We start from the raw sequence: 20,724 nt of genomic DNA on the forward strand, positions 1-20,724 counted from the left end.
TACGCTCTCGATGCATTAGTACTGCACACACTCAGAGACGAAATGGACGTCCCTGTTGACCAACACACGATAAGTCAAGGAAACAGAAAACCCCTCAAAAAAGAGGACAAGAAAAGAAAAAAAAATGCGGCATCTCCTTCCATTGGACTGTTTTACCTATTGAAATCTGGACTTACTCGGTATTCCGCTCGGGAGTGGACTTACCAAGGGTTTGGTACCCGGCCCGACCAATATTAGAAACTATCCCCTTCTTGGTTGCAATTTCCAACCCGTGAAAATAATACGAGAGAATATTGGAAATGGCTGGACCAGAGAACCACCATTATTGGCATCTCGACTGACGATGTGTGAGGATGATCGTATTTTTTATTCGATGATTATTGCGAACAAAATAGCAACTCCTCGACCAATATCTTTTTCTTGTTTTCCCCCTGATCCCTTTTTTCGAGTCCTGCTATTGGGTGCCTGCCAGCGCTGGGGACCAGCTCGCAACAAATGAAACGCTTAAAGGAGGTCTACAGATAGTGCATGCATCGCGCATGCCCACACAGACAGAACTTGGCTGAGAAATCTCCAACATCCATTGTCGTCTAAGAGAAACACTTTTCTCTTAAAATAGATCGGCCCCGAAGTGTGAGTCCGACGGTAAATGCCAATCTGGCTACCCTTTTTCAGCAACTTTCTTTATCATCCAGCCACCACGCTTTTCTATCAGCCTATTGCCCTATCAGCTACTACGGAGTATGCTATGCACTTCCTCGTTGCCCATGCTTGATTGTGATTCGATGATCAAGAGACCCGCTCCGGTTCCCCTCAGTCCGCGTACATGCAAAGTGGAAGATCATCAGGCAGGGAGGTGACAATTGACAACTCGACAGCTGATCGGAACAGTAGATGGGTCGGACCGACCTTCCACACCTGGCTGTGACAAAGCTGAGTAGAAGTGCAGGCCTACTATTTATCGACTGCTCTACTGTTCACCACCCTGTATCGTACTGTGTACTGAAAACTGGGCTCTAGAGGTGTGTATATTCTGCATGCTGTCAATAGATTACATACGCAGGATAGCAGAAGGAGTAACTTGATAGAGTGATGGCGCGATTATACAAATAGCGTTTGATGTTTGTTTACTCGTTGGACAGAAATTGCGTAATGGTTAGACCCCTTATATTTTTCGGGAATTAAGAAATGGTAAATTTGAGTCGTATACGAACGAGATATAGTCAGCGACAATCGGACTAGGGGGAGCAGGGTCATAAACAACTCCTTGTTGCGTAGTTCCAATGCACGGGAAGACATCCCCTTCGAAAGGCACGAGAGGTTCATGTAATATTTCGCTGATATTTATTTGCCTCGATGAGTTTATTGAGTCCGCAGGATAATTAGGATAGAGGGCCAGTCTGTTGGATTGCAACCCCTGTTGCAAAGCTCTCCATTCTCATGGCCACTGCTAGTGAACACCACCAACCTTAACATCTTGTCTACGTTTCTAATGCCTATATCAGGGTGGTATAATGTAACAATCGCCAGCGGTCGAAATTTTCCGTTTGCCAGCTAAGTGCAATAAGACCCCAACTACATAATGGAGAAAAAAAAACAACACACAAAAGTTAAGATAGGGTCAGTAGATAAAAAAGGTATTATAAAGCTCGTGAAAACGCCTTTGCAATTCCTGACTTCCCTTTCCAATCCCGTTTCGCCCTACCAGCGCCCAATTTTCTGAATTCTGGAGAGGGCAATACATCCCCCGCAAGGCCCAACTGCCCATATCCGCTGCCGCTACTCATCAAAGACGCATGAAGACGAGCAGTATCCTCGACTCTAAACCCGTCTGCATTTGTCAGAACACTCTGCCATAGAGAATTTAGCTGCGATGTCCACGTGTCCAGAGCTTGTAATCGTTCATGGTCGTCGGGCCGATTGATGACAACGGCGCCGGTTTCCTGGTCAATTTTCGCATCTGGGATCTTCTGGTCAAGGATTAGGAAGCTGAGGATATCCTGGACTTCAGGGATGGAGATCTTGATTTGTTTGGAAATGAATGCCAGGCTGAAGCAGGTATAGGGAGCTATTAATTTTAGGACAGCTTTGGTGCGCATATTGCGGCTTACTTCGTCGATGTTCTCGGCTATGAAGGGGTCTGAGAGGACGTCTGGGTTATTCCGGAGGATTGCTTCGTAAGCGTGGATGTCGTCGCGCTGGAAGGCGTCGACTAGGTCAGTCATGGCAGATATCCGCGGATCTGATTTGTATGGTTTGGTTTCTTGGGAGTCAAAGGGGTTGATATTGGACTTCATTAACATGGTCGTCAAGACAAGGTACTTTAGGACCTGGATCCTCTGCATTGAGCCCGCTTCATCATAGTTCCGGAACGATTCGAAGAAATCACTCTGTGCCTCCTTCCAGTTTTCTTCGCTCATGTGCATTTTCCCGCCGCATTCGCGAATTATTCCCATGATCTTCGGGTGTGGGACAGCGGACCGCACAGTGAGTGCCCTCTGATAGAGAGCTTTTAACCGTTTGTTGTTCTTCGTATCAGCATACATCTGGATTTCCAGAGCATAGACTTCCAGTGAATATGTCCCCTTAGCTGGATCATCTGTTCCATCCTCCCGCTGACATGCTCGATGTAGCTCCTTAACTTTCTTGCTTAGCAGGCCGTACTCTCTGCGATCAAGCCAGAGTCTCGCTAGCTTGATATTAGTCTTCAGCCAAAGCCGTTCATTGTTGGTATTCTGGAAAGAGTCGAGCGTTAGGGAGTAAAATTTCTCCATGCAGTGGTACGCATTTGCATCATCAGATCCCTTTTCAATGTAATCCAGCATGTTATTAATCGATTTCTCGGAGTAGTTTCGCGTGACGGCGGATTTAATGTAGGTGAGCAGCTCGCGGTAATGTTCAACGGCCTATAAGCATTTGCGATAAGTTACATCATCCGCACAGATTCAAGATAGAGGGCATAATCGACACTCACATCCTCATATCGACCAAGCTTAAATTCTAGTTTTATCGCCTGCTTTAAACCTCTAAATCCCCTTTAGATGGTCAAGGAGTTTTGCTGTCAGCGGAGCCCCCTTCCAATTTCAAATATTCTTACAAGGAAAGCGTACCAGTCGCCTTTCTCCTCTTCTAGAGCAGGTACCTCTAAGAATTCATTAATGGCTTCTTCTGGGTTATCCGCTTTAATCTGCTTCGCATTATAGTATTTATTTTCGATCCCGATATCACCAGCCTCATCGTCATCGGCGTCCTCATACTCGAAGTCATATCTATATTAAAATGGTTAGTGGTTGCAGCAGGAAGCTGGCGACGAGATAGATAACAACGTACTCCTCCTGGTCAGAGTCCTGCATAAAATCGTCATCCGACATCTTAAAGGAATATGAGGTTGTAACTAGCCCACAAGGCCCGTGTTAATTGGAGATCACAAGCTTTTCCGCTGGAGAATTCGGATTGCCGGGGTGCAGGAGTAAGAATCAAAATTCTCTAAGCTGGCGATGTAGGAGAGAAATATCCACTGGTCAAGGTATGTGTTGTCTAGTGTTCAGTATAACTATCTGCACAACATATGTATGAAGGCATTAACAACAGGCGGAGGAGTGGATGAGCGATTGCCAAGACGCTATTTTGTTTAAGGACTAGTGCGGCTCTTATCCACTTGCATTTCGCCGCCGCGTCGATTATTTTCTGGGGAAGTATAAGTATATCCCTCTTCGAACGACCAGCTCGCGGTCTAGTCCATGGGTTTTTACACCATATATTCGCATTCCTACACAGCGCCAAAATGGGAGGCGATCTCAATCTTAAGAAGTCCTGGCATCCCGTGCTCCAGAAGAACCAGGAGCGGGTATGGCTAGAACAAAAGAAAGCGCTCGAAGAGCGCAAGCGGATCGAGCAGATGATGAAGGAGCGGCAGGAAGAGAGACAGATTCAGGAGTTACAGGAAATGCAAGAAGCAGCAGGCGGAAAGAAACGACTAAGCCGCGTGGATTGGATGTACTCGGGGCCCGCAGCGGGACAGACAGGCACAACGGAGGAAATGGAAGGCTATCTGCTGGGCAAACGCCGCATCGATGATCTGATCAAAGGCTCAGAAAATTCTAAACTACAGAAATCGTCCACGGAGGACTCATTTATGGCCCTTCAAAACGCGAATACCGCGAGGGATACGGCTGCAAAAATACGAGAAGACCCGATGCTTGCTATAAAGAAGCAAGAACAAGCCGCTTACGAGGCGATGATGAACGATCCCGTGAGAAGGAAGCAGCTACTCAAAGCTGCAGGTGTTGATACTACACAGTCATCAGCAAAAAGTCGAAAGCATCGGAAACATCGGCATAGGGACGATGAAAAAGAGGAGCGAAGTTCAAGGCATAGATCACGGCGGAATGACGATAAAAGCGACAAACACAGGTCCAGGAGACATGACGAGGAGGATGACAGACGAAGCCGCCATCGGAGACACCGATCACGCAGCCCGGTCAGATCGCCATCGCGATCGCGAAGTCCACCCCCTCGCTATCATAGATCAAGGCGCTCATCATCTCCCTACCAAAGACGACAGTCATACTCTCCGCGCCCTCGTGGCCGTTCGCGGGAACGTTCGCCCTACCAACCTGGAGAGAAGTCCCCACGCTCGAAGAGACAGAGTTGGCATCATTCACGAAGGAAATCACCTCCGCCACCACCGCGTTACAGGGCCGATGCCGCTCCATCGATGGACGGCAGACCAGCTACAACCGCAACTACCTCTACAAATGATGAAGAGCGTATGGCCAGGCTAGCAGCTATGCAGCAAAGTGCGAACGAGCTAGACCAAGCTCGCGCTACACGTCTAGCTGCCGCGGAGGAGCGGGAACGGGAGGAGCGGGAGGCAGAGGAGGCGGCTCGGGTTCAGTCGAGCAAGTATGGTGGCAAGGGACGGTTCGTGAGTGGGTTGAATCGGCGTGCTGGAGAAATCGATCTTGCGGATAGGCTCCGACGTGGCAGGAGGAATATCGAGAAAGAGCAGGAGGCTTTCTAGGATATGTGGCCTTGTTTGGTTTTATGATGATAATGACTTGAATGGAATTTGCTTTGATGGCTGGCTGGCGCTTTACCTCGGGTGCATTAATAGACCTTGCGATATCCACTTCGTTGACCGTTTGACCCATCTTTGGCTATTCCGTTTACATTGTTTCTCCATTACCCTCACGTTCCCCGCCTTTGACGTACGCTAGGTATTTGGCAAAATGTTCTTCATCCAGGAAAAGGTCGGATATAACACATGGATAAGGACAGGAGTGCATTCTAAACGTCTGAGTGGACATTTTCTTATTTTCGGCACCGTACCTTAATTTCAATTTCATCTTTTTCAAGACCAGCATTAGCCCCTGGTGCCTTACTAGGGATCTATCCATGTCTTCACATCATCCATCCACCTTTATTAAAATAGATACCAATCTCGCCTGATAAATAGTGACACAACGAACCTTCATCTTTACTTTTCTGTCCAATATTTGTTACACTTGTCCTCTTTTACTCGACTATGTCAATGAACCAGCTTTTGTCTAAGTTGTATATCAATTCCACCCACTGACGTAGTTCGTAGGAGGCTCGTCACTAGAATAAAATTATTTCGCACATTTCTGCGATGTCCAAATTTCAGATATTACTCATGATCGTTGGTACCAATAAATAGTTGAGCGATGCCTGGCCGTTCCCCGGAGAGATATCTGAAATTAGTGGCTGGCCCTAAGTTGTTTCGGGGGGAGGACGGTTGCTCACAAAGCTGGCGGCCGCTGGGCTTGGGCTGGCTCTAGCTGAGATTAGGCGGGGGCTTTAACTGTATGCTGCCTAGCGGCCTGTGACTTCCAGGCATTATTAGTGGCGAAAATCTTCTGTCCGGAGGCTGAGATAGCGATGTCATCAGCCCGTGCTTGCTAGTTCGCTTCTCGACACTCATTTAGCATTTAACTCTCCGCCAACCATTCATTTTCAATACACATCTCGATATCATACTTCTCTTTATACTAACGTTCCCTTATATACATATTTATTCTTCTTGCTTGCCCTCTACCATCGGCCCCATTCGCGTCCTGTACATCCGTACGTCCGCCCACCTATTTCCAGTCATCGACCCCATCGTCCCCCATCAGCCCGGGATCATCCACAGACCACTACTAGCCCGAGAAAAATAAATTATATCTACCCCTTATTCATACCCCATCCCAATTTACACCATCCTTACTCCGCCGTAGTCGCCGGTTCCACCTCACCCGTCACGATGAGTTTATGCCGGCGGGACAAGACCGTCCAGCGCAAACTGGTTCTCCTGTGAGCCCGGCACCATCCTCCCCCGCACCCGATAAGCTGGACACACAAAGTCGTTGCTGTCATCCTGCGTTCCTCTCTAGCCTTATGACGCGCTTTCATACCGCTTACTCTGTCGTATTAAGTGACCTCTGGTTGGCTAACATGGGATTGATGGGTATATAGGGGTGACGGCGCATGCGGTAAAACATCGCTGCTGAATGTCTTCACAAGAGGGTAGGCACATAGTATTCCCCCTGCTCCCGGGGAATCAAGTCCACAGCGTTCCACATCGCGCTTTGGATTGGCCGGAAAATCAGAAAGAAAATGAATGCAGCTTTGAATACGTACTGATCGTGTTGTGTCGCACAGATTCTTCCCTACAGTCTAGTAAGATGCCACACAATTCCAATTATCTCCCTTGTTATCCTGCCGTACAGGCGTCCCTATGGCTCGAGAAAAGCATATCAGCGTTGACCAAAGTGTTCTAATGTGTATTCTCTGAAATTGCAGTGAGCCAACTGTTTTCGGTACGAAACCTCCTATTCTCTATTCCTTTGCGAACTTCCCTACTAACTGGTTGGATTAATAGAAAACTACGTTCATGGTAAAATACACGCCTGTCGTCGATTGTGGCATATCCAACTTCGACAGGAAGGCCCAATACTGATGTTCTTATGATTTTAGATATCTATGTCGATGGCATTCATATGGAATTGTCTCTATGGGATACCGCTGGACAAGAAGAATTTGATCGCCTCCGTTCTCTATCGTACGACGACACACAAGTCATAATGCTATGCTTTAGCGTAAGCTTCGGCCTTGCCTTCCTTTTCTTGATTGAGCCTATTCAGCTTCTTCCTTCTAAAACTTTGGAAAAAATGTGGATGAAAATAAAGCAGCGCTAAAACTGGACGGTGGACAAACATAGGTTGACAGCAAGGACTCACTTGAGAACGTCGAAACGAAATGGATGGCGGAAATCGCGGAACATTGCGCCGGAGCCAAAATCGTTCTGGTCGCGTTGAAATGCGATCTGAGAGAAGAAACGGACGAAAAAGATGGCGATAATTCAGAGTCGCAACCCACGGGGAAACCAATCGTCAAGTATAACCAGGGACTGGAGGTTGCGAAAAAAGTTGGTGCTCTAAGATATCTAGGTATGGTCACGACTTTTTATTCGCGGTTTTGCTCCGTGTGGCACTGAAACAACTGAAAAATTAAAAATTAAAACCGGCTAACTCTACCCTTACCTTGCTATGATAGAATGCTCGGCCATGCGAAATCGCGGCGTCAACGAAGCCTTCACAGAGGCTGCCAGGGTGGCACTGTCTGTAAAACCTTCGAAGTCATCCGAGAGAGCTGGCAAATGCATCATCATGTGATGAAAGCGCTTGAACCAGAGACTTGAAGTCCCAGAGATATCCCTCTCTGTGCACCCTTTAACAGTCACGTTTATGGTCCTACTAACATGCAATTAGCTTCTCTCTCCCTTCCCTGCGCCTTATCATCATCTCCCGCCTATCTTTTCTGGTCCACCCAAGTCAGACCTGACTTAGAGATACGACAGCTCCGCCATTTCTTTATTCTTCCTTATCCACCCTACCTTTACGTATATGGCGAGTGTTTCAATTCGTTTCTTCTTTTGCTTTAACTTTCCTATTCACTACAACCCCTCGTTGTTAGCTTTGGAGTTCTGAAAACATTTTTGCTTCCTGTTTCTTTTTGAATGCAACATCATAATAGAGCAAAGCATACATCAATGGGAGCGCCGGATTGATACCAGTTTGCTTTTTTCTCTATTAAATTTTACTTTTTTTTTTTTTTTCTTTTTGTTTGCTTTGTCCTTTGCTCTCCAACTCTTCTTGACAGCCAACCCCAGTGTACAAACCTTTATTTTAATTACTGATTATATTCTGTCTTGCCCTATTCTACTGTGTTCATTTCAGTTCCCCTGCCTGTGCAACAAACTCATTTTGGTTTGTTTATAATTATTTGTATATATTCCTCATATATTTGTAGTTTTTGGATTCTCTACAAAATATTTTGTATGTTTTGTTATCATGTTAGCTTGCACTCACTCCACTCTGCTTCCCAATGATTCATCCATCTTGTTGAGGTTCTACATGAATATAGCTTATGTCCGGCTTATATTTATTGCTCTGGCCACTTCTTGAAATCTACGGAGTATACAGTCACCTATTCAATTTCAATCTATAGAAATGTATGTTGATTTACAATATCTAAATATTATGGTCTTGAATAGTAATTGGGGCATATTTTGTGCGAGTTCACTACCTTTTGAAGGGATTGAAGAAAGAGCATAGAAACCTTTTATCTCAGCTACTCATCTGATGCTGTCACTGATACATACTCCTCATGATCATTAGTTAGATATTGAAAGTCTACCTGTTAAAATTGCATTTCTTCTGGTTCTCTGGATATATCTATCCACATGTTATAAACCCCATTGCTAGTCCAAATTACGCCTGCGCAATATTTGTGATTCTTATAAAGTTAGAGAACAAAAAAAAGGAGAAGGGTATAGAGCTCAACTAAAAGCAGACCTCCTACTGTACAGCAACGGGGGATCTCTCTCGCTCCTATGTCCCGACATCCCCAAGCACGTCCCGCTCCTCAATGTGATAAACCTCATCAATTCCTACTCCCCCACCCGTTTGGCAACAACAATCCACCGCCTGAGCAGTCCCAACCTCATTAACCCGCCTAACAAATGCATCCGCAAACCTCTCTGCAACCTCCCTCATAATAGCATCACCATCATCAGCATCAAATTTCACCCCACAACCGACTATACTCGTCGCCTCCCTCCCTTCCAAACCACACGCGACAATCTGTCGGAAATACCACATCGGCTCCTCCGTCACATTCAACCCGATGCCATAGCTACTCACATTCCGGCGCAGATGCACGCCCACCGCCGCAATCTTCTTAGATAAATATCTGTTACCTTCGTCGCCTTCCCGGCTCCTCCCATTGTGTTCCCATTGTGATCGTGACCGTGACATATCCACCCAAACCCCCGGGTCCTTCTCACTCAACCCGGCCCTCTCCACCCCGTACCCGGCCAAAACATCCAGGACACTCCTCTCCAACAACCGTATATGCTGGCGCGGGCCTAGGCGCAACCGTCGTAGATCGAGGATTGTGTATGCGACTAGCTGGCCGGGGCCGTGGTAGGTGGTTTGCCCACCGCGGAGTGTTGGGTGAAATTCAGCGACCGCGGGGTGGGTTGGGGTAGGTGTTAGGAGGTGGCGGATGGAGTGCAGGGGCTTGGGTAGGTTGAGATCGAGGGTTGGATGAGGGTTCGCTGAAGGGGTCGTGGTGGCGGAGATTGTGGCAGGTAAGTCGCGGCGCCCGGTTGTGTATACGGGGCGAGGGGTGAAGGTTAGGATAGTGGGATCTGGAGGGGGTGGTGGCTGCATGAGAGCGGGAGAGGTCGAGAAGGCGTCATGGAGCTTTTTGTGAGCTAGGAGGCGGGAAACAAGAATCTGTTGAAGGTGAGAGGCGTGCGTGAAAGGGACGACGTTGGGAACGTGGAGATGAGCGAGGCGCATTATAGCGGAGCGGCGAGCGGAGGCGGAGAGAGGGAGGAGGGATGATCAGAGCAGCTAGAGGGCTCTTCTGCCCTGATTTGAGAAATAGCTACAATGGGATTAAATTGACAATTGGCATAATATGTCAGCACATATATATGGCTCTCAAGGTATTTATATGTCTCTGGTATATAAATAGGCGCTCATTGCAGTAGATTTTAATGATTTCCCCGCGTTTTCCGTCTCAGAAGGAAATGTTGAAGCTTGAAATTCCTGGCCAATCATAGTCCGACGGAGTTAAACTGTCACGTGCACTCTATCTCCGGAATTCAGCCATTACGTAATTCGGCCTCAACCAACTCTCCGCTTCCAAACCTCTGACATCGTTCAAGTTTCGAAGCTTCAAAGAAACCATGGGAAATCTGCAACTTACCTAGTGAGACCTTTCAGCTGCCTGTACCCCTAGAGATGTACAGTCGCTGCAATGTAAGTGGCTCACCTAGCGCACTTTCTAAAAGTCTTGTACCGGCAGCACTAATATGTGGTATTTAGGGTTGATCTACCAGTGCACGTCCGCTTGCGCAGCGCGATCATAAGGAAAGATGTCTTGCTGGTCAAGCGCATCATAAAGAATAACCCCAGGTTCCTGGAGAACCCAAACTTCGAAGATAAGAGCAATACTTCGTTGCATCTCGCGGCGATTCTTGGAAACCTCGAAATCATTGTACTTCCCCGCATCTTCCAAACTTTTGTGTACCCCTTTTATAGATCTCCAACTAAAGCACCAACTTGACCCAGAAACTCCTCGTATCATTCGGCCACGACTCATGTGCCCCTAAAATATTGGAAACTGGCTTCGATGCTGCCCCCGGCATCAGCCTGAACACAGATGGGGCTACAGCTCTCCACCTTGCAGCTGCGCATTCCCACGCCGCCTGCGTTCAATACCTCTGCACTCAGTTCCCCCAAACCATCGACCGGCCTGACCATAAGGGCATCACACCTCTCATGCTCGCAGCTCAAAGCTCCAACCCCTCCCACCCTACACGAAGCACATGTCTAATTCCTCCAAAGCAACGTCCACGTTCCTCCTCCAATGCAGCAGAAGACACTAGTACGATCGCAACGCTGCTCAGACAAGATGCGTCCGTGACGCTCACAGATAACGTGGGCAATACCGCCTTACATTATGCCAGTGCATGGGGGAATCTGAAGGCATTCCGATTGCTGGTATCAGCGGGCGCGCCTCCCTTAGCTCTCAATCATGCCATGTGCACACCCGCAGACTATGCACTGAGTGTACAAGCGGGCGTGTATTTCCGCAGCCTGGTCTCAGAATTCGAGCGGCTGAAAGCCGAATCTCCACAGCTACCGCAACAACAGCAGAAAATGAAACTATCATTAAAAGTCAATGATGGCGATTTGAACCGGTCACCCACGGGTGTATCAACCCCACAAAGGAACCTATCGCCTATCTCCCCAACAGAGATGCGGTTGGCTAGCAAAACGGGCCTGAGCGCTTCGAGGCCAGGGATGACTACCCCGTCTCTAGGTTCCGTGCGGTTAATTACTCAGGAAGATGGTAACGATATGTTCCCTCTAGATCCGCCGTTGACGGCAAGGAAGGTTAGCGTGCCGATGACGAGCAACCCGATTGCGGCGACAGGACCTTATGCGGAGTTTCGTCGAGGCTCGAGTTGAGAGGTCAACCTCAAATTTTCAATCCATGGTAGTTACTGTGGTTGGTTGGTATACTGCGCACACGTCGCAAAACTCTTCACATACGGATATATATTGACCTGCCCGATGCGCCGCGAACCCGGCTTATCATTGGAGCAAAACGAGAAGAGCTATCCCCTTCTGTGCGGCTATTGGTGGAAACTATTACCGGCTCACCATCCCTCCGCACGACATGTGTACATGCATATATCCATGCATGCAAGCCTGCCTCATACAACCATTATAATGATCACATCTGCCTCTGCAAATCATGTTGTAGGCAGGCAAATTCAGCTTTCCAATTTAACATTCTCAAGATCTCCGTGGGAACAACTCAAGTCCAAGCAAGATATTCTCATCAGTAATCGGTCAATGATTATATATTTGACAAACATTTGTAAAAAATAGGCATGTTTCACAGATTATTTTTCTCATTTTTTATGAACTATGAGACAACTATCTACAATACTGCAAATTCCAGCTTTCAATCAACATACTTCACATATTTCAGATGTCTAATTTTTCAAGCCCTCTCTCTGACCATTCTCTCACTTGATTATCTCAAGAAATTTTTTTCCATCATATTTCTTTTATCTACATATATAGTTAACATTTATATTGATGCTCAAGAGGCAGCAGAGCTTATTATTACACTACAAGTGACTCTGTATCTAAGCTATTGAAGATGTAAATAATACAATTTTCTCTTATCTCTTTTCTCTCTTTTCTCTGCAACTAACTTATTTTTAAATAAGTTTTCTAGTTGCTAACTCCATTAATGATATCCTTCCTAACCGCCCGTGGCGCCGCCTGAGCTGTATACACACATATCAGCATGCCTGCGTTGAGCAAATGAATCGGGACTGGACGTAAAAGCATGAGGGGAAGGAAAGTTCACGGATTGCTCAGTACAATACATATATGTATATATATATATATGTGATGATAATAATAGTAGGAGTAATAATAGTAATATAACAATGATTAAGAAAAAAGAGGAAAAGTAACAGAGACTCTAATAAACCACCACCAAAACCCGCGACCCCGAGCGACATGCTTTGTTCTTTCTTTCTTCTTTTCTCTAACTCAAGCTCTATTCGTACACACGCCCGCAAGAATACAAATACACAGAATATATGCCCACATACGATCACATTTCCCGCCGTTAAACACCGTCCGCTTTGGGTTGGCTCACTTCTTTTTTCTTCCTTCTTTTTTTTTCATTTCATTTTTTTCAATCATTTTTTTCAATCATTTTTTTTTTTTTTTTTTTTTTTTTTTTTTTTTCCCTTGCACTTTCACTTTCTCCTCTTAGTGAGCTTCACACACATCTCAACCAAGCCCGCTTTCGCCTCGGTGTCAGGGAGGATGCTGATGGCCTCGATGGCCTTATCTGTGTATTCCTGCGCGAGGGCGCGGGTTTGCTCAAGGCCGTCGGATTGGGCAACGATTTGGCGGGCCTATGTTTTGATTTTTGTGTTTAGTATTTATTCATTATTGCGTAGATTCGATGGGAATAAAGTAAACAGGTAGAACGTAGAACAATACCACTCACCAGCTGCACATCACCCTCCCCACTAAACTTCCTCCCCACCAGCGCGCCCAACTCCGGATTCCCCCTCCAGGCAAAAAGCAAGGGCGCCGTCGCCAGCCCCAGCTCCAAATCCGCACCAGCAGGCTTGCCCAACTCCTCCCCGCTAATCGTATAATCCAACATGTCATCCACAAGCTGGAACGCTAGGCCCAGATTGCGCCCATACGAGTACGCCGCCTCCACGATCTGCGGTGACGAATGGCCCAATAGCGCCGCCGCCCGGCACGACTTGCTGATCAGGCTCGCGGACTTTAGGTACGTCTTTTGTAGGTAGTATGTGATCGTCTGCTCGGTGAAGGACGGGTTCAGCTCGTCGCGCTCCGTGTTCTTCAGTTGCATGAACTCGCCCTCGATCAGGTTCGCGATGACCGTGGACAGCAGCTCGATGACCTCCGGGTCGCGCAGGCGGGCGAGCGCAACCGACGCACGGCCCAGGAGAAAATCACCGGCCAGCACGGCCATTTTGTTCCCGAATTCCAGGTTCGCGGACACGGCGGAGCGCCGGGTGACGGCGTTGTCGATCACGTCGTCGTGTAGCAGGGAGGCGGTGTGGATTAGTTCTGTAATCTCTGCCAGCCGCCGTTGGGCGGGGAGGATGTCTGTAGTATTCCCGCCGTCGGCGTCGCAGTCGGCGTCAACGTTGCCTGCCAACCCATTGTAGGCCGCCTCGCTTGACGACGGGGAGGTGGAGGAGAGTAATGCGCTCTGATCCGGGTTCGTATCGGCCAGTATGGCGGGGGATGTAATGGCATCGTTGATACCGGCGGCACTAACGAAGGGGACCTGGCGGGCGGTCTTGGGCGCGTGGGCGGTCGCCTGCGACATGAGCAGGACCAAGAGGGGCCGTACGTGCTTGCCTTCGCTTGATGTGTAGTATTTTGCGACACGGTCGAGGAGCGGGTGACCGGAACCGAGGAGCTGGCGGATGTTCTTTTTCATGAATTTAAGTTCTTTGGCGACGATGCGAAGCGGGTCGATGGTTATGGGGACGCCGCCGGGCGTGCCCGGGACGCGGGGGGATGTTCCCCGTGAGCGTGGTGAAGTCGAGGAGGAAGGGGGTGACGGTGATTGTGGTAATGGCGGAGGAGGGGGGGGAGGACTATCCTTCGAGAACAGGTTCTGAGCGGCGGAGACGGCGGAGCCGAGGGCTGACTGGTTTTTTCGGCGGGAAGGGTGGTAGCTGCGGGTGTTGTAGGGGAGCTTGGGGGATGAGCGCGAGTTGGCGCTGGGGAGGCAGCTGTATATGAGGCATTGCGAGCATATCAGAGCTTTTGCTGCTCGTGCTGCGGCTGGGGAGCGGGCGGGATGAGCTGTGCGGAGGAGCAGCCCATAGGGCGTGAGGAGAGTTGGGCGAGCTTGCATGGCAGCTCGACGGACGGCGGCCGGGCTCCCTGGGTTGGTAGATTGCTAGAGGGGCATGTATATGACTCAATTGAGGTGGGGACAGTTGGTGAGATCAATTGAGGGGTGTTTCGTCGTTTGTTCGATGTATTTTTTCAGCAGGACGAGTTGGAGCCGGGGAAGATAAAATACATAAAAGAGGGAAAAAAACCGAGTTGGGATTATGATTTAATATGTGAAATAAATAACAAGGCACTAGATATATTTAACTAAATAGCACTAGGGAACAACAAAACATATCGCAACACACACAACACTCGGTTTTGCTCGCAGCAGGATATCGAATCTGCTCCCGTAGTCAACGTCATTCGTCACTCTGGCCTCATTTAATATTGACTGCGTTTCTGGCTGTGCTTGTGCTGGCTGCGATTTGGCCGTATCAATTCCCCCAACCCAGCTCTGACTGTTATTAGTGAGTTAGACTTCCGCAGATGTCCGCCGCATAAATACACTCCGTACTTCTGAATCAAATACTAATTTTAAAGTAAATTAAATAAATATATAAATATATATAAATATAAATAAACCAAATAAAAATAAACCAACAATTTCGAGGTAAATCTAGGGACAACGACTGATGAGTGTAACAACTAACTATATATGTAGAGAACGTCCAGCACCGACAGAGAATAAAAGGTAACATGCAATACAAATATCTGTTGTTAGAACGAATGAACAAGTGGGAAAAAAGAACCCAGGCAAAAAGCAAAATATGCCATACATAATTGGTTCACTCGGACGATAATGATTGTACAGAGATGGATACATAGACAACAACCACGATCTGTGATGTATTTCGCCCGCCTCCACCTTGTCGGTGAGTCGGTTGTCAGTCCGTCCGTCCGTCCGTTTGTCCACTCGGGAGCATGGGTTTCTGCTCTTCCGTATATACGAGCAGTCCCCGTCATCGAGACGCAAAAAGACGGGGCGAGAGAGGCGCCATGGAGAGAGAGGGAGGGCACGCTGACTTTTTTTCCCCCCGGCTCGGTAAAGGAGAAAAAAAAAAAAAAAAAGGGATGTTAAAATAAAACACAAAAAATGAAATAAAATGAGGAGAAAGCTTCTTAAAGAAGCGGTAGGTAGGAGTTAAAGTGAGGGTCTGAAAGATTCTCAGCACTAAGAAATAATGCTTTTGTCTGTTTCGCTCCCCGATTAATAAAATATAGTACCAATCACAGTATCAATAAATACCATGTACCACACCACACACCATTCAAATCTGTTCAATCCATCCATCCGTCAATCAATCAATCAATCAAGCCGACTTTCACCCTCTTCTAAGAAAACAAAAATAAAGAATCAAAGTCCAGAAAATGGAAGAGGAAACAACTAGATCGCGTCAAAGTCTCCGCCCGCATCATCATCGTCCAAGTCCCCTTCGACAATCTCCTTGGCCAGCTCCCGCTCACGTTCCCGCGCTTCCTGTGCATTCTTCAGTTCGAGCCGATGTTGGTTCATAGGGAATCTCATGGCCTGTATTATTTTGTTGTCTCCAGTCAGTATCGAACTATATAAGAGAGGTAGCCGGGAAGAATAACCATACCTTAACACTCTCGTCATGGAGATCCAAACAGAACCGGATACGCTCATGGAAAACCTCACCGGGTTCTCCAGTTGCATACACATCTCCCACTTCCTTGCTCTTCATATACCCATGCTCATGATCCAGCGAAGCCTCGATTACACCATCACGGATAGCCTTGGCGACGATATATTCGGCCGACTCCTCACTATCTAATCCCAGACGGAGACAGATATCCCGAAGAGAAATGCGCGTATAAGCCAGTGACATCATACGGATCCCCGTCTTGATGACATTCTGTCGAAGACGTAGGACAAGCGTGTATGTGCCGTCTCGTCGGAAAGTTGAACTGTGTTTCTGGACGATGTTGAGGAATCCGTCTAGGTCACCGATGCTGACAGCCTGCACGAGCAGGAAATAAGGATGCATGGCTCGTTCGATGTTCGGTTGGCGGAAGATCGCGCGGTCGGGAATATCGCCCATCAATAGCTCGACGACAACGAGGAGCTTACTGGCCGCCTGGTAGAAACCACCGGCGGTGTGGCTTGAGGGAGATTTGCGGGTGGCGCCAATCAGATGTTCATGAGCCTCCGTATACTGCAACTGGATGGCACGGATCCGGCCAAGGTAGTAAAGATACCGAGCGATCTGGTTGTTGGGTGCTCCAGGTGGGAACTCAGAACGTGACACGAAAAGGTCTGCTTGAGAAATGTGCGAGGTGGACAGGTAATTACGCAGGAGGAGGGTGGTGACGGTTGCCTGGATATCTTGGTCCTTTCGCAGTACAGAAGTTCGTAGTGCCTGAAGGAGTGGCTGTCGGATGGAAATGACGGCTGCTGCCGGAGACGGGGGAAGCGGGGAAAGTTGTTCGTAGAAGAGGGAGTAGTAAAAGTAGACGCGAGCAGCCAGAGAATCCAAGGTTCTCCGATTGTGCGATCGCACCAAGTCAACAAGACTGCTGGAGAAGTTTGCGCCGTGCTCGATCTGCTTCTTGTCATACAGATAAATCTGAATAAGGATGGACAGATAGATGTCAACCTCGGGAAGCACGTCGTGCGTAGCTGATCCCTTTCCAGGAGTCTTTGATTCACCATCGATATCCATTGACGAATCCGCGGCAGCATCCGCGAACGCCGACTGCTTGCCAATGGGAGCTAGTAGGAATGATGCCGTGGAATCCGTAGGCTGATATGTTTCTACAATGGCCTGGGCAAGAAGATCGGCAGACAGCTGTTTCCGCATCGACGATATCGACCGCAACACTCGCAATGTGAACCGGGGATCAAAATGAGTAACGGCACGTTCGAGCAACGTAAAATTGCTTTTGATAGCTGTTAAAAAAAAGGGAAGAGATAACATTAGTCAGTCGAGCCACCCGTTGATGTCATTCGCTATTATAGGGGGCGGGTTTTTCGGGGTAATTATCCAGGTAACAAAATGGAAAGAGGTAAATAAGAAAATAATACCTGATAAGGCCTTCTCTCTGGGATCAATTTGCGCCTCAACCTCAGCCACGCCAGCATCCTCTGCTTCATCCATGGTGACATCTGCCTGATGCTGCTCTGGTTCTCCCGATAACCTGGAGCCCTTGGAGGGTGGCACCACGACGGTCATCCCCTCATCACCCTCACCTCGTCCTCCTCTTCCTCCACATTGATTCGGCTGTGTAGCAGACCCGTTGGTGTTGGCATCATCTTCTGCCATCTCCACGTCCTCCGTCCCGTTCACATTGTTGACGCCATTCTCGACAGGATCCGAGGCCCCGTTGGTGTGGGGAGCAGTCTGATCGTTTTCAGCGCCCATGTTCTTCGTAGAAGATGTGGGAATGGAGCTCGAATTGGGGGTGGATGTTGAGCTAGGAGTGTTGGAGGCAGGTGTCTTCTTGCCGGACGTCGCGGTTGTCTTCCCCCGAGCAGCAGATCTAGTGGTAGGAGGAGCAGGCTTATCTTTGGAGCTCTGGGAAGTAGAGTTGGAACGAGGCTTCTCTCCGTTAGCTGAGGTGTCCGACTTGTTGGACCTCAGGGAACGCCTTTCAGCGGGCATATTGGAAGCTCTGAAAGTGAGTAGCTTGTTGGGCGTACTACTCGGCGCCTGGACAGGACTGAAACTGGGGGCTGGCTAGCTGGCAAGCTGGTTGGATGGGAAGCGACGGCAGCAAAGCAAAGGAAGGAGAGATGAAACACAGTACAGGAGTAGCAAAGAGTAGAGGCAGAGACACTGGGAAGAAAGAAGTAGAAGTTGTTGGGAGAGGGGGGGGGGGGCTGTGGGTGGTGGTGGATGTGGTGAGCTGGGTTGAACGGGTTGAGCTGGTGGTGGTGATGATGTTGATGTTGATGGTGGTTGACAGAAGACGACGGAAGAAGACACAAGCAGCCTGCGTTGGGTTAGGTTAGGCGGGTTAGGCGGGTTAGGCGGGTTAGGTTGGGCGTGGCGGGTTAGTTAGGGAAGAAAGGTTAGGCTGGGCCGGGTTTATTTTGGCTGGGGACAAGTGGTGAGAAGATGCATTTTCTGACTCAGCAGCTGCTAACGAAGTCCGTATAGTAGCCTGCTGGTCAGCGGCCATAGTCAGTTGGCAGTGGCGAGGATGGGCTATCACGCTGGTCACTGGGACAAGTTGCGGCAGAGATCAGCTGTGCTTTGCGTAGTCTCTTATTAAATAATTAGTATTTTTATATCGCCGGTTGCGTAGCTCACATAAATAGCTTGTTGTTGGACCTTACGCGCAGGTCTTGGCGTGGGGACCCACGATATTTATATCTTAGATACATGCAGTAAACAAACCCACAGCCGGCTCAACTACCTCGTTCTTCCCCGGTTAATATCATATTCACTGCATCTAATAGCATACGTCTACGGAATCTGCACCAATTGAGGCCGGTCTGTAATACAACCTCCGTCATGGGCCTCCTCGAAAGCCATCTGGAGCAGATCTCCCTCTCCGCAGCTGCCATAGCTGACCTCCCGTATGAAACTCACCTTCTATCATTGTATATTTATCACTGCTTAACTTTTATTTTGCACAGCTTCCCCCCTCCCAAAATCTTCGCAAATGCCATGCTAGGCCCCCACGACATCACAACGCTTATCCGTGACACAGAGCCCCACGAACGAGCCCTCTTCTCCGTCGACCCCGCTACCTCGACTTCTTCAAGACAGTCCCAAAGAAGAGCTACCCGTAGAACCACCACTGCTGCGTCTGGATCTGCATTCCCCGACCTAGCCCTACCCCTCCCCGGCGACGGAGGTGACTCGATGGCCAGCCGCATCTATGCCGCAAAACACAACAAGAACCAATCCGCCGTGGCGCAGGTGCTGGGCGTAGATATGGTGGATGAGATTAAGAAGTCTAGAGGTGAAATTAATGTCGAAGTATTGCTCAAGGGCGCGGAGATGTTGTGTAATGTCTAGTGAGTTTAGACATCTATTGATTCATTTTCTTTCGGAAGGATACGTCCGGCTAATCCCTTTTCTTCGTCATTTACTAGCCCCGTCCAAGGCGCCCAAGAACGTATCTCCACCCTCCGCCATCGCCACGAACACCTCTCCACTTCCATCGCACATCTGGAGTCGCGCATTGCGGAGCAAGCTGCGCAGTTGCAGCGCATGAACCGTTCGCAGGATTATTCCAGTGATTACGATATTGCAGATACGGAAAGAGACGTCGGAGTTGTCCCTGCTGAAGCAGTATCGCACGTCACGGAGGAGGACTTGCAGCGCGAGTTACTGGAGATTCGCGAGCTGGAGGAACGGAAGCGGAGGCTGGAAGAGCGGGTGACAGGGATGGAGAGGGATCTGGGCGGGCTGATGAGGTGAACGGATAAGATGGAGAACGAGAAATTTGGGGTTCATTTTTATACATATGTACGGCATATGAACTTTTATATGGATTTTTACCGCCTAACGCCCGGGGATATTATTTTTATCCTGAACTACAGATCCTGCTGTGGATTGTTTCTAGAGACATCTCTCCTCGTCCGCCATCTCCTACCGATGCATAATGCATATGAGAAAGAGAAACTCAATTGCCCCTGGCAGTACCTGATCTTAGCACTTCGTGCCACGCCCTGCCGGAAGGGGGAAAGATAGTAAGGTCGCAGATCACCCTGTTGGTGATGGATGGGGATATACCTGATTCATTCGATCTTGTGAAAAGACAGCTTCGCCTCGAATATCTCGAACAGCCCACTGCATTCAGTATCATGCATGAAGAAAAGGATTTGGTGTGCTAAACAGAGCGGCAAAATCGCAACGACTCGCCTGCCGGGTGCTTTCGAGGAAGTCGGGCTACTCGTTTGATGAATCTCTTGTTTATAGAGACGGGTTCTAAAAGATAGAGAGCTATGGGTGGGTTTATTCAAAGGGATAGTCATAAAGAAGATGTATTGTTTTATACCTTGGGAAGCTTGTATATCATCTACTTTTAAGACCTGCTTGTGGGTGGCGTATTTCTTTTGGATATTTATATTTCTGACTCTACCTTTGACCCACCCCAGAAAAGTAGATAGAATTTATTAGATATGCGCTGGGTATGAATATCGAGGCATCTAATATTTCAAGAGAAGATATTTAATCTAGATAGATCCATCTCATCGATATCGCTAGGAAATACGCTCTGTCATACCAACGATAAATACACGCCG

General features: G+C 48.3%; 8 protein-coding genes across 8 annotated transcripts; 4 read left to right on the plus strand and 4 right to left on the minus strand.

The window, feature by feature from the left end:
* Positions 1-1,591: 1,591 nt before the first annotated feature.
* BDBG_06734 (COP9 signalosome complex subunit 2) lies at positions 1,592-3,636 on the minus strand. Its single transcript, XM_002623249.2, has 4 exons — positions 3,331-3,636; positions 3,111-3,269; positions 2,975-3,035; positions 1,592-2,906 (listed from the first exon to the last, which is right to left on the minus strand). Exons 1-4 carry the CDS (start codon positions 3,369-3,371, stop codon positions 1,641-1,643), a joined length of 1,527 nt encoding a protein of 508 aa, XP_002623295.1. The 5' UTR covers positions 3,372-3,636; the 3' UTR covers positions 1,592-1,640.
* BDBG_06735 (pre-mRNA-splicing factor CWC25) lies at positions 3,117-5,781 on the plus strand. The gene has a single exon (XM_002623250.2). The coding sequence runs from the start codon at positions 3,785-3,787 to the stop codon at positions 5,021-5,023; it is 1,239 nt and encodes a 412-aa protein (XP_002623296.1). The 5' UTR covers positions 3,117-3,784; the 3' UTR covers positions 5,024-5,781.
* Positions 5,782-5,853: 72 nt separating this feature from the next.
* On the plus strand, positions 5,854-9,986 carry BDBG_06736 (GTP-binding protein RHO3). The gene is made up of 8 exons (XM_002623251.2): positions 5,854-6,315; positions 6,478-6,528; positions 6,664-6,681; positions 6,805-6,821; positions 6,884-6,898; positions 6,979-7,100; positions 7,223-7,451; positions 7,558-9,986. Exons 1-8 carry the CDS (start codon positions 6,266-6,268, stop codon positions 7,674-7,676), a joined length of 621 nt encoding a protein of 206 aa, XP_002623297.1. The 5' UTR covers positions 5,854-6,265; the 3' UTR covers positions 7,677-9,986.
* Positions 8,566-10,070, minus strand: BDBG_06737 (lipoyl(octanoyl) transferase). Its single transcript, XM_002623252.2, has one exon. The coding sequence runs from the start codon at positions 9,867-9,869 to the stop codon at positions 8,895-8,897; it is 975 nt and encodes a 324-aa protein (XP_002623298.1). The 5' UTR covers positions 9,870-10,070; the 3' UTR covers positions 8,566-8,894.
* Positions 10,071-10,140: 70 nt separating this feature from the next.
* On the plus strand, positions 10,141-12,467 carry BDBG_06738 (uncharacterized protein). Its single transcript, XM_031722753.1, has 3 exons — positions 10,141-10,334; positions 10,401-10,572; positions 10,647-12,467. Coding segments are annotated over exons 1-3 (1,077 nt in total). The 5' UTR covers positions 10,141-10,332; the 3' UTR covers positions 11,550-12,467.
* On the minus strand, positions 12,422-15,045 carry BDBG_06739 (26S proteasome regulatory subunit N3). The gene is made up of 2 exons (XM_002623254.2): positions 13,123-15,045; positions 12,422-13,027 (listed from the first exon to the last, which is right to left on the minus strand). The coding sequence occupies exons 1-2, from the start codon at positions 14,521-14,523 to the stop codon at positions 12,866-12,868; spliced, it is 1,563 nt and encodes a 520-aa protein (XP_002623300.1). The 5' UTR covers positions 14,524-15,045; the 3' UTR covers positions 12,422-12,865.
* Positions 15,046-15,096: 51 nt separating this feature from the next.
* On the minus strand, positions 15,097-18,768 carry BDBG_06740 (26S proteasome regulatory subunit N3). Its single transcript, XM_002623255.2, has 3 exons — positions 17,551-18,768; positions 16,106-17,415; positions 15,097-16,035 (listed from the first exon to the last, which is right to left on the minus strand). Exons 1-3 carry the CDS (start codon positions 18,125-18,127, stop codon positions 15,892-15,894), a joined length of 2,031 nt encoding a protein of 676 aa, XP_002623301.1. The 5' UTR covers positions 18,128-18,768; the 3' UTR covers positions 15,097-15,891.
* On the plus strand, positions 18,737-20,722 carry BDBG_06741 (uncharacterized protein). The gene is made up of 3 exons (XM_002623256.2): positions 18,737-19,047; positions 19,108-19,491; positions 19,570-20,722. The coding sequence occupies exons 1-3, from the start codon at positions 18,983-18,985 to the stop codon at positions 19,895-19,897; spliced, it is 777 nt and encodes a 258-aa protein (XP_002623302.1). The 5' UTR covers positions 18,737-18,982; the 3' UTR covers positions 19,898-20,722.
* The last annotated feature ends 2 nt before the right edge of the window (positions 20,723-20,724 follow it).

Source organism: Blastomyces gilchristii, assembly GCF_000003855.2.
Source record: "Blastomyces gilchristii SLH14081 genomic scaffold supercont1.14, whole genome shotgun sequence".
Lineage (NCBI taxonomy): Eukaryota > Fungi > Ascomycota > Eurotiomycetes > Onygenales > Ajellomycetaceae > Blastomyces > Blastomyces gilchristii.

Excerpts from the sequence above, each read along its gene's own strand:
- BDBG_06739 (XM_002623254.2), bottom strand. The coding sequence starts at position 14,523 with ATGCAAGCTCGCCCAACTCTCCTCACGCCCTATGGGCTGCTCCTCCGC. Across the intron at positions 13,028-13,122 it reads GGGAGGGTGATGTGCAGCTG|GCCCGCCAAATCGTTGCCCA; the intron begins GTGAGTGGTATT and ends ATCAAAACATAG.
- BDBG_06737 (XM_002623252.2), bottom strand. The coding sequence starts at position 9,869 with ATGCGCCTCGCTCATCTCCACGTTCCCAACGTCGTCCCTTTCACGCAC.
- BDBG_06740 (XM_002623255.2), bottom strand. The coding sequence starts at position 18,127 with ATGCCCGCTGAAAGGCGTTCCCTGAGGTCCAACAAGTCGGACACCTCA. Across the intron at positions 17,416-17,550 it reads CAGAGAGAAGGCCTTATCAG|CTATCAAAAGCAATTTTACG; the intron begins GTATTATTTTCT and ends TTTTTTTAACAG. Across the intron at positions 16,036-16,105 it reads TCCATGACGAGAGTGTTAAG|GCCATGAGATTCCCTATGAA; the intron begins GTATGGTTATTC and ends AAAATAATACAG.
- BDBG_06734 (XM_002623249.2), bottom strand. The coding sequence starts at position 3,371 with ATGTCGGATGACGATTTTATGCAGGACTCTGACCAGGAGGA. Across the intron at positions 3,270-3,330 it reads CAGGACTCTGACCAGGAGGA|ATATGACTTCGAGTATGAGG; the intron begins GTACGTTGTTAT and ends ATTTTAATATAG. Across the intron at positions 3,036-3,110 it reads GAAGAGGAGAAAGGCGACTG|GGGATTTAGAGGTTTAAAGC; the intron begins GTACGCTTTCCT and ends GACCATCTAAAG.
- BDBG_06741 (XM_002623256.2), top strand. The coding sequence starts at position 18,983 with ATGGGCCTCCTCGAAAGCCATCTGGAGCAGATCTCCCTCTCCGCAGCT. Across the intron at positions 19,048-19,107 it reads GCTGCCATAGCTGACCTCCC|CTTCCCCCCTCCCAAAATCT; the intron begins GTATGAAACTCA and ends TATTTTGCACAG. Across the intron at positions 19,492-19,569 it reads GAGATGTTGTGTAATGTCTA|CCCCGTCCAAGGCGCCCAAG; the intron begins GTGAGTTTAGAC and ends GTCATTTACTAG.
- BDBG_06735 (XM_002623250.2), top strand. The coding sequence starts at position 3,785 with ATGGGAGGCGATCTCAATCTTAAGAAGTCCTGGCATCCCGTGCTCCAG.
- BDBG_06738 (XM_031722753.1), top strand. Across the intron at positions 10,573-10,646 it reads TTGGAAACCTCGAAATCATT|AAACTCCTCGTATCATTCGG; the intron begins GTACTTCCCCGC and ends AACTTGACCCAG.
- BDBG_06736 (XM_002623251.2), top strand. The coding sequence starts at position 6,266 with ATGAGTTTATGCCGGCGGGACAAGACCGTCCAGCGCAAACTGGTTCTC. Across the intron at positions 6,316-6,477 it reads CAGCGCAAACTGGTTCTCCT|GGGTGACGGCGCATGCGGTA; the intron begins GTGAGCCCGGCA and ends ATGGGTATATAG. Across the intron at positions 7,452-7,557 it reads TGGTGCTCTAAGATATCTAG|AATGCTCGGCCATGCGAAAT; the intron begins GTATGGTCACGA and ends TTGCTATGATAG.